The sequence below is a fragment of the Phoenix dactylifera genome, chromosome 2 (genome assembly GCF_051530095.1).
Source record: "Phoenix dactylifera cultivar Ajwa chromosome 2, Ajwa_hap1_PhDact_Kaust_v1.1, whole genome shotgun sequence".
NCBI lineage: Eukaryota > Viridiplantae > Streptophyta > Magnoliopsida > Arecales > Arecaceae > Phoenix > Phoenix dactylifera.
The window spans coordinates 11,348,883-11,360,010 of NC_143191.1; the positions used below are offsets into that span (position 1 = coordinate 11,348,883).

The 11,128-nt window shown below is 50.8% G+C and overlaps 1 protein-coding gene across 1 annotated transcript; it reads left to right on the plus strand.

The window, feature by feature from the left end:
• The first annotated feature begins 246 nt into the window (after window positions 1-246).
• Window positions 247-1,067, plus strand: BZIP (basic leucine-zipper 8). Its single transcript, XM_008806183.5, has one exon. It carries the CDS (start codon window positions 360-362, stop codon window positions 951-953), a length of 594 nt encoding a protein of 197 aa, XP_008804405.2. The 5' UTR covers window positions 247-359; the 3' UTR covers window positions 954-1,067.
• Window positions 1,068-11,128: the final 10,061 nt, after the last annotated feature.

Here is an 11,128-nt window from a genome sequence, read left to right on the forward strand (position 1 = left end):
TGATGTTATCAAGGGCCATCATTCCCACATCGATGTCTGATCAAGATCGGACAGTCGTGATGGAGATGGTTGTCGAAAGGCGTTTGGTAGATATATACATAAGAAAACACATGCATGCATGACCTAACATCCATCAAGATGGATGTTGATCTCATGTATGTGCATGTCTTTGTTTCTGCCTGTAACAAGCTGAGGAACAGTTCCCAAGCGGGCCTTCACCACCCTTAGCTTTTCACGCTATAAATCTCCCTACCACCCTTGATGCTTCCCTCCCTTTCTCTCAAACAGCTCCCGTATCAACTCATCCCCTCGTCCCTTCCCAAGAACCTTGTCTTCCTACTCTTTGAAAAGTTATCACCATGCAGCCAGGTGAGGTTGCCAGCATTAGATATCTTGCGCCACCAAACCCGCCTTCTTTCCAAGCTCACTACAACATGTCGCAGAACAACATCCCCTCCTTCCACTTTAGCAGTCTCTTTGGACCTTACGCCATGCACCAAGTACCGACCATTCCTCCGATCCATGAAATCAGCCTTCCAGGTTCGTGCCTTGGCAATAACTCGACTTCAGATGAGGCAGAAGAGCACCAACAGAGCCTGGCTGAGGAGAGGAGGAAGAGGAGGATGATTTCCAATAGAGAGTCGGCACGCCGGTCGCGCATGAGAAAGCAGAAGCACTTGAGCGAGCTCTGGTCGCAGGTCATCCATCTCCGAGCTGCCAACCGTCATCTCCTCGATGAGCTGAACCGCGTGATGACGGATCATGATCAGATCCTCCACAAGAATGCCCAGCTTAGAGATGAAGAGTCTGAGCTTACAAAGAAACTCGAGGAACTTCGAGTGGATGACACTAATGGTGCTCTACGAGGTCTTGGAGAGCCCTACAGCACTGCTCACATCAGAGCTGAACCCAAGGACCAACAGATCACTGCATCCTTGAAGCTGCTTCACTGAGGGAGATCTTTTTTCTTGTTCTCGCTTCCCTCATTGTCCTCCTTTTGTTCATGTGGTGTATGAAGAAGATTAGTCTCTTGATCAGAATTCCACTGAATCTGAGCTGCATGGAGAATAAGAAGGAAAAATTTTGATTTTCCATCAACTATAACTCAGTTCAGAGTTTCAACTCTAAAATATGAAGGATACCCGAAAATCCCTGAATCAAACTAGTATTAAAATTCTAAGCAATTGCAGTATGATTTCACCACATTCCACATAGAAAAGCAACAGGTTCATGAAAGATTAGAGAATTATGCCTTCAGGGTCTATCTATGATCTTTTATTCAGCAATCAGTCTAAGAAAATAGAGAATTTAACAGAAACCTTGAGTGAAAAAATAGATTTGAATATTGCTGAAAAACAAGTACGTAGAGCAACACTTGAATTACTATTGGACAATAATGCAATCATTTCAATTATTTAACTAGGCATATGAGAACAAATGGATGAGTATTGGTCGAAGTTGGTTGCTCATATCAGATAAAGCCATGAAACATTACCTCAAAAGGAAGCTCACTGAGCCCTCTTTTGGTCTTGAGGCACAGTAACGTGTAGGAGGCTGCAATTAGTGGTGGTGGTGCTTTCCTATAAGAAGTAAACATATGAAAAGCCCCTGCACTATAAGAAGAAAACACTGTTCCCTCTCTTTTTCAGAGAACAGCAGTGCTTATCCTGGTTTAGTCCAGATGGGCTGGTTTGCCCAGTTCCAGGTAACGTCCTGCAGAATGGGGCTACCCTGCTGCTTCTGCGTCCACAAACCTCCTTTTCATGGCTGTGCTTGGTTAGGTTAAGAAGGACTAAAAGCCATTCCAAGTTTCATGAACTTCTCCATGGCAGGAGAGAGAGACCAGGCCGGAATCCAGATTCCTATCTACATGTATATGAGTATGAATTTGAGGACTTAGATGCAGGTTATAACTTCCGATAAACAGACCCCCTAGATAAGTGATTTTTCCAAAGGCCAAGAAATGTAAGCCATGGTGATGCATACTTTAATTTTTTTAAATCTGGAAACAGATCCCTAAGTAGACATGATTTTGGATAGAAACTAATGATTCTCTTCTATCTATCTCCTCCCACCCTCCCTCGCTCCATCTCTTCCTCCCTCCCTCCCTCCTAATAGAGTATTCGAAATGCCAGCTTCTTTATTCCCCTGATTCTCATCAAACCTGCAGATGAGAGCTGCATGTTTTTTATAGGGAACCAAATGTTGCTCAAGATAACCTCTTCCTAATTTCACTTTGAACATGAAGAACCTTCTATTAGATTTCAACATTAAGAGTTCCCCCGAAGTGGTAGGATGTACGTAGTGACAAAAAAGAAACAGCTGGACTCTTTATAGTGGCACCTCCATTGACATCCCTTGGATATTTTCACTAGGATTTAATGTTCTTGATATTTTCTAATGCATGTGGATGGTGCAACTTATCCACCATCCAAGATCATCCAAGATCAGGGACTGCACTCACAAATTCTCATGTGCATTCTCCATCCATTTTGGCCTAACTATCATTGAACTAGAGAAGATTTCAGGTTCTAGCAGGACAGAGTAGTATATTATTGCTCTTCAGTGATTTCCAATTCATGGTGTTTGATCATTATCTAGAACCATCAACCTAAGGAGCCATATCTCTGTGTTTCCACCTCTGACATAACCGTTGAAACCACACATTACGGGTCATATGGACTAATCCTTTCTGGAAATACTCCAATTCAACCTGTTATTCTCATTGCTGCATAATATGAGATTTTGGGACCAGATGACATGTGTTCTGGCAGACCCAGACCCACAGATCATCTAACAAGATAAAGGCAATTCATCTTCCATTGCAATTGCTTCATTGCCTCCCAAAGCCACATTTCCTACCCCTTCATTGTTTTCAGAATTTTGAAGGTTCTAGGTCACTTTGCAAATGATCTTTGCATGGTTTGTGAGGGCTGATCAAGAATCCATTCTTTTTCTTATTTAAGCTCTTTAAATCCTAATTAAACTCTGATTGGCTCTAATCTTATAAAATTTTATATTTGATTTCTGTTTTCAGACCCTATTTTCATAGTTTTCCTTTTTGTGTCTCTCTCTCTCTCTCTCTGTGTGTGTGTATGTGTGTGTGTGTCCAGGACATGTGCAGGGGATACACCACCATGGAGTCTGTTGACTAAAACCAACATTTCACCACTAGCCAATAGCAACTCTGCATGCTCTCTTTCACACCCATTTTTGGCAGTTTTGGGGATTTACATGATTTTGTGTGTCAAGAACCATGCTGCAACTTGCTGACTCTTAAGCTGCACTTAAATTTTCCATCATTTGCTTGTAAGTGGTTTCCGGTGCCCCTTCACACGATAGAACTAGCACGAAGGTGACACTGAACCTTCTTTGACAAGTCAAGTGATTTATTTTTAAAATTCCTATAAACAGATATATAAAAACATCAAGAGTTGTGAAAGACTAAAAACATTGATTATATATAAAATAAACGAATACAGAACAAAGAAGCACCATTTATGGCATAAAAAAAATATGGTTTACACCTTACATTGATCATAAGGCAATGATCTTCTGATATCTTAATTTATTCAATTGCAACCCTCTCATGCCAAATCAATTTCAGCCTCCTTTCACATATTTGACACTTAAAAAAAATGAGAAAGACATAGAGAAGGATATGCAGTTATTCATATTCTGAATATCCTAAACAAACCATGATATGCCACTGCATGCATGCAAATCCAGTTCTTTTCTGAGGTAGAAGGAAGGAAGAAACAAATTTATTCCAATCAGTGAGTCAGAAGAGACGGCAATCCTGTTCTTGATGTCGTTTACTTTGAAAATCGCCGGCCTTTTTAGAAGTACTAGTTGACACTCAAATTCCAATCGATAACAAGTATATAAGGGTTACTTATATCAACAGTCAAAAGGGGATACAGGGATATGCAAATCTTTCTTTTTCCCAGCAATTAAGACAACACTGCCTTAAAAAGGAAAAAAGAGCTTTCTGGTCAGCTTCATATGTGAACAGATAACCTGATTGGATGACAAAATTCACCATCCAGATTGTACGATTTAAAATATTAAATTTTAGTTCGGATCCCATAGCATGATCTGGTCTGAATTTAAGAGACTTTTCTTGATCTAATTTTTTAATATCAGGTTCATAGATTGCAAGATCCTGGCTCTATGGTCATAGTTCATAATACTGTATTCATATGATCGACCAACATTATCAATTTTAGCCTCCAACATCCTCCCTTGCTAGCGATTAGCTCCTTGCATGGTTCTCACTATCCCCTAGCTGCATAGTTTGTTCAGTCAGTCTCATGGACCTATAATATTAGAGGTTTGTTCTTCATACTTCTGTTCGCATCATCGAGTTTAAATGTGTTGCCTGTACATTAAAAGAACACCTTCCCTTATCTTTTGCTATACTGCCTCAAAATATTGATCAACAAAAGAAGTTTATAGTCTCTCCTTCCTTATCCAGAAACTCTAAATTTAGGATCTTTGGTTCAATCATTGTTTACTGCCCTTGACTGACAGTATGGTGACTATCATTACATCATTTACTAGGATTTCATCAGAAGCTTGTCTGGATCATCACGGTGTTACTGCTCATTGCTATACCTGTCTCCAACTACCAAAATCATATTTCACCTTGACTTGGTTCTTTTCTCCCATCAAGCCCCCACTTATTCTTGTTCCCCTTCATATAACTTTGATTCACCACAGCATTACATATCAGAGCTGCATTCCCTGTCCTGCCATTATTGCCTTGAGACTGACTTTTGTTCTTGCACCTTTGTCACCTGCAACATACGAGTCATCAGACCTTCTAAATTCTACTCAACATCTGCTGATAGTCCATTTCCTTTTGCATTGTGCTCTTGAGACTGATTACTTATTTGACATTTCTAACTAGCAGTACCTATTATCGATGGGCGTCAATCTACATTGCTGCCAAATGACTTCACCAACTAGCCTACTAGTGTTAGACAACTACGCCAGCTTAAACTGGAAATGAAGGAGTTCTTTGATTTTTCCTATCCGAATTGAATAACTTTATGTCCTCTTTAGAAGATTATGGATTTCTTATGATGCAACCATCTTCAGCATGATAACTATCCCCCAGAAACGAGGATGACCTTTAGAAGCATGAAAGATAGAACTATTATAAAACTTAAAGATGAGCTTGTTCCCAACAGCGCGAATGATACAGGATAACATTGAACCTCACACTTGGATACATGTACATGGATCGACATCATATAGGAATATATAATCATGTATCTTTCAAAGTTCCATGTTAAGAAGTAGTTGGAGTTTCATCCATATGCTTTGGGAACAAAGAGCAACTGTGAAGATTCTCTTTAGTTTTTGTTACGGGGGAACTAAGCCGCCATGCTCCACGTGACCGGCACGCGCGCCCATGAAGACTACGGCTGTCCTTTGATCCAGCAATCCGACCCCGAGTCGGACATCTTCGGCTCCACAGCCCGACCTCGAGTCGGCTGTCCTTTGATCCAGCAATCCGACCCCGAGTCGGACATCTTCGGCTCCACAGCCCGACCTCGAGTCGGCTGCCCTTTGATCCAGCAATCCGACCCCGAGTCGGACATCTTCGGCTTCGCAGCCCGACCCCGAGTCGGCTGCCCCTTAATCTAGCAATCCGACCCCAAGTCGGATGTCCTCAGCAACGCAGCCCGACCCCGAGTCGGCTGCCCCCTGATCCAGCACTCCGACCCCGAGTCGGAGATCTCTTGATAACGACAGGCTGCTTCCCAGAGGCACGCCGAGACCTCCTGCTCCACTACTCCCTGCAACGGCTGTATCCGATGCTGTTCCACGATCTCCTGTATCAACCGTACAAAGCGGAACTCCACTACGCCCTGTCATGGCCGTACCCAGCGCTGCTCCACGACGCCCTGTAACGGCCATGTCAGTGGCCACTCCATCGCGCCCCACGATGACAAACCCCCCTGAGAGACCCCCCAGCCAGGTATATATGCGGCTGGGGGGAGAAGGGGGGGTAAGCAATATCTTCCAGAGCACTCTCTTGCTTGCGATTATCATCTCTCCTCCTCCTCCAATCTCCTCTGACTTGATCGTCGGAGGGCCCCCACTACCCCAGTGGTGGTGCGAGGCTTGCTTGCAGGTTTCCCGGTGGAAGGTGGAGCGTAACCAACACCAACCAAGACAACTCAGACGGAACCCCGTTCACACCGCTGTGTCAATCGTTCTCGGTTTGGACCACCAGCAACAGTTGGCGCTAGAGAAAGGGCCTGATCTCAGAGCGATCGTAATGGCACGGCGAGGTGGTCGTGGAGCTTCCAATGCCTCCGGTCGCGGGGCCTCTCGCGCCTCCGGCCGGGAGGCCGCTGCGTCTCCAACACATTCTCAGCAACACTCCACCGTTCCACCCCCGATTCAAATGGTCGAAGCCGCTCAGTTCGACCAGTTAGCCCAGCAGGTCCGCACCCTCGCGGAGGCGGAGCAGAACCTGCAGGGTGTGATGTCTCGGGCGCCGCAGCGGGCCCAGGAGCCGCTGCTCCCTGAGCGCTCACCTGTCCTCCTTAACCCGCGCTCCTTCCTCTCCCATGGGGAGGAGCGCCGGCGCGAGGGAGATTCTCGAGCACGGTCCATTCTGCCGGGACCGTCCCATCGAAGCTGCGCGGGGTACAAGAGGCGGGCCCGGGCGCGTTCCCAGACCCCCCAGTCCTCAAGGAACCCGCGCTCCAGTCGGTCCCCCTCTCGGTGCTCCTTGTCCCCCACCCATCGGTCGCGCTCCCTGGACCGGCGGGTGGACGATCTCCACCGACAACTCCAGGTCCTGAAGGGCCACTCTAAAGATCCCTTCGCCGACTTGGAGATCTCCTCCCAACCGGCGCTTGCCTCGAGGATCCTGCGGACCCCAAATCCGCCGGGATTCAAAATGCCGGCGATCGAGCCCTATGACGGGGCGGCGGACCCGCGGGATCACGTGGAGAGTTTCAGGACTCTTATGCTCCTCCATGGAGCATCAGATCCTCTCCTCTGCAAGGCCTTCCCGGCGACCCTCCGTGGCCCAGCCAGGGCGTGGTTCGCCGGCCTGGAGGCTGACTCTATCCAGTCCTTTGACCAGTTCACTCGCCTCTTCATCAGCCATTTCGCCGTCAGTAGCCGGCGGCGATTGGTTTCCGACTCCCTCTTTGATGTCCGGCAAAACGAGGGAGAAAGCCTGCGGGATTACCTTACCCGCTTCAACAAGGCTACATTGGAGGTCCGGAACCTGAGCCAGGAGGTGGCTCTCTCAGCCCTGAAGCGTGGCTTCCGGAAGGGCAGACTCACCTTCTCCCTGGACAAACGCCTGCCGCGGAGCTTCCCGGAGCTGTTGTCTCGGGCGAACCAGTATGCAGACGCCGAGGAGGCAGCCGCCCACCGGAACAAGGAGGCCGCCGAGGCCCCTCTAAAGCTCGGGAAGAAAAGGCGAAAAGAGGCACCCCAGAGGAGGAGCCCGACGCCTCAACATCGGCGCAGAAGCCCGTCACCGGCGAGGAACCACGGCGCCCCACGCCCTCGTTCTCCGCACCGACGCTTCAACCGGTACACCCCACTCCTGGCCCCCCGGGCCCAGATCCTTATGGAGGTCAAGGGGCGGGAGAACCTCCCGGTCCCGAGGCAGATGAAGAAAATCCCTGGGAGGAGGCCCTCTCGAGCGTACTGTGAGTACCACCGAGACCACGGCCACGACACCGAAGACTGCTTCCAGCTTCGGGACGAGATCGAGGCTCTCATCCGCCGAGGGCGTCTCGGTCGATATGTAAACGACCGACGTCCCCCCGCAGACCCGCGTCCGGCCGACCCGGCCCCTCAGGAGCCTCGGGAGCAGAATCGACCCGTCGCGGGCGTGATCCACACCATCACTGGGGGCTGCTCTCGGCCCGTGAGGAACGCAGGGGGCTCGGTGGAAGCATCAGGGGTGGCCGTCGCGAAGAGGCAGCGGGTCGGAAATGTAATCACTTTTTGTGATGAGGATGTAAAGGGGGTTCAGACCCCCCATGATGATGCCATGGTGATCTCCCTCACTATGGCGAACTATGATGTAAGGCGTGTTCTTGTGGATAGTGGAAGCTCAGCTGATATTTTGTTTTACGAGGCCTTCCAAAAGATGAGCTTGTCCCGACAAGTGTTGCACAAAACATCCACCCCCCTCATAGGATTCACTGGAGACGCTATCTCGGCCAAAGGTGTCGTTGAGCTGCCTGTGACTGCGGGCGTTGCACCCGCAGAAGCCACGGTGCGGCTCGGGTTCTTGGTCGTCCGTGTTCCCTCGGCCTACAACGCTATCCTCGGACGACCCGGACTGAACGCCCTTCGCGCGGTAGTCTCTACATACCATTTGCTAATGCGGTTCCCCACGGCGGCCGGGATTGGAGAGGTCCGAGGTGACCAACCGACCGCACGGCAATGTTTCCTAGCAACTCTCAAAGGGAAGAAGCCCGTGGAGGCCCTAAGCGTCGAGTCCCTTGACGCCAGAGACGAGGTGGCTTTGCGGCACGGAGAGCCGGCCGAGGGTGTGATCGAAGTTCCCCTTGAAGAGGGTCGCCCGGACCGTACGGTCCGGGTCGGTGCCAACCTCGACTCGGAAGCTCGGCTCAGGTTAGTGGAATTCCTCCGAGCCAATGCTGATGTATTTGCCTGGTCGGCGGCCGATGTACCTGGGATCGACCCGGAGGTCATTTCTCACGCCCTCAACGTCGACCCAACCCACCGACCAGTAAAGCAGAAGAAGAGACACTGTGCCCCGGATCGGATCCGAATGGTCGACCAGGAGGTAGACAAGCTCTTGGAGGCAGGATTCATAAGGGAGGTCAGCTACCCCGAATGGCTGGCAAATGTCGTACTTGTCCGGAAGGCGAGCGGGAAGTGGAGGATGTGCGTCGACTACACCGACCTGAACAAGGCGTTCCCCAAGGATAGCTTTCCGCTTCCACGGATAGACCAACTGGTCGACGCGACTTCCGGATATCAGCTGCTGTCTTTCATGGACGCCTTCTCCGGCTACAACCAAATAATGATGGCTCCACAAGACGAGGAGAAAACTGCCTTTATAACAGACCGGGGGCTGTACTGTTACAAGGTAATGCCCTTTGGTCTGAAGAATGCTGGCGCCACTTACCAGCGCCTCGTCAACAAAATCTTCAAAGGGCAAATCGGCCGGAACATGGAGGTGTACGTGGACGATATGCTGGTGAAGAGCCGCCATGCCGACCAGCACATCACGGATCTGGAGGAGACTTTTGCCACCCTGCGGAAGTTTCGCATGAAGCTGAACCCAGCGAAGTGCGCCTTTGGCGCTTCGGCCGGGAGGTTCCTCGGTTTCATTGTCAACCAGCGGGGGATCGAAGCCAACCCTGACAAAATCAAGGCCATCCAAGATATGTCCCCTCCGACCAAAGTGAAGGAGGTTCAGGAGCTCGCTGGAAGGGTCGCCGCGCTCGGACGATTTGTGGCAAAATCGGCCGAACGCTGCCAACCGTTCTTCAAGGTGTTGAAGCGCCCGAAAGACTTCCTTTGGACGGCCGAACGTCAAGTGGCATTCGACCAACTCAAGGAGTACTTGGCGTCTCCTCCCCTGCTGTCCAAGCCGCAAGAGGGGGAGATGCTCTACCTCTATCTGGCGGTCTCCCCAACCGCAGTCAGCGCAGTACTGGTTCGGGAAGAGGCAAAGCTCCAGAAGCCTGTGTACTACATCAGCCGGGTCCTACGGGATGCCGAGACGCGGTATACGAAGGCGGAAAAGATCGCCTTCGCGCTGCTCACCGCGGCCAGGAGGCTTCGCCCCTATTTCCAGGCTCATCCCGTCACCCTCTTGACCGATCAACCACTGCGGCAGATCCTCAGCAATCCTGAGAATGCGGGACGGCTGGTGAAGTGGGCAGTAGAACTTGGTGAGTTCGACATCCGCTACCAGCCCCGACCCGCCATCAAGGCCCAGGTGCTCGCGGACTTCCTCGCTGAGTGCACTGTGCAGGAGGCGGAACCTAGGCCGCCGGAAACACCCAGCCTCGACCTCCCAATCTGGACGCTTCACATTGATGGGTCGTCGAACCCCGAAGGTGGAGGGGCCGGGCTGGTCCTTACCAGTCCCGATGGAGTGATAGCCGAGTATGCCTTGAGGTTCGGATTTCCAGTGACCAACAACGAGGCGGAATACGAGGCCCTAGTCACAGGACTCAAACTCACCAAGGAGCTCGGCATCCGGCGTTTGAAGGTCTTCACCGACTCCCAGCTGGTGGTCGGGCAGGTCCGAGGGGAGTTCGAGGCTCGGAGCCCGACCATGCAGAGCTATGTCTGGAAGGTGCAAGCACTCATTCCCGACCTCGGCAGTGTTGACATTCAGCAGGTCCCAAGAAGCGAAAATGCCAGGGCCGACAGGCTGTCCCGCTTGGTGGGCGCAGACGCGCACAACTTGTCGAGGGCGATCTACCTGAAGACCCTGGATGCCCCGAGCATCGGCGAGGCCGGAGCGGTGATGGCGATTGATCCGGAGCCATCTTGGATGGACCCGCTCGTCGCCTACCTCGCCGAAGGGATCCTCCCAGAGGACGAAGATCAAGCTCGGCGACTCGTCATGAAGTCCGCCCACTACGTACTCTATGAAGGGAGGCTGTATCGGACCTCGTTCACCGCCCCCCTCTTAAGGTGCCTCCGCCCCTCGGAAGCGGCCTATGCCCTCAGCGAAGTCCACGAAGGCATCTGCGGATCGCACCTGGGGGCTAGGTCCTTGGCGCATAAGATCATGAGGCAAGGCTATTATTGGCCTACCTTGTTGGAGGACTCAAAGGATCATGTGCGGAAATGCGACGCCTGCCAGCGCCACGCCAACGTCCAGAGAGTCCCTTCTGTCCCCTTGGCACCAATCACTGCACCCTGGCCCTTCGCCCAGTGGGAAATGGATATCCTCGGACCATTCCCCGTCGCTTCAGCTCAGCGGAAATTTTTGATTGTTGCAATCGACTACTTCACCAAGTGGGTGGAGGCAGAGCCGCTGGCCACTATCACGGAGGTGCAAGTCCGGAAGTTCGTGAAGAAGAACATCATTGTCCGATTTGGGGTACCTCGGGTCCTCATCTCGGATAATGGGCGACAGTTCGAC

Excerpts from the sequence above, each read along its gene's own strand:
- BZIP (XM_008806183.5), top strand. The coding sequence starts at position 360 with ATGCAGCCAGGTGAGGTTGCCAGCATTAGATATCTTGCGCCACCAAAC.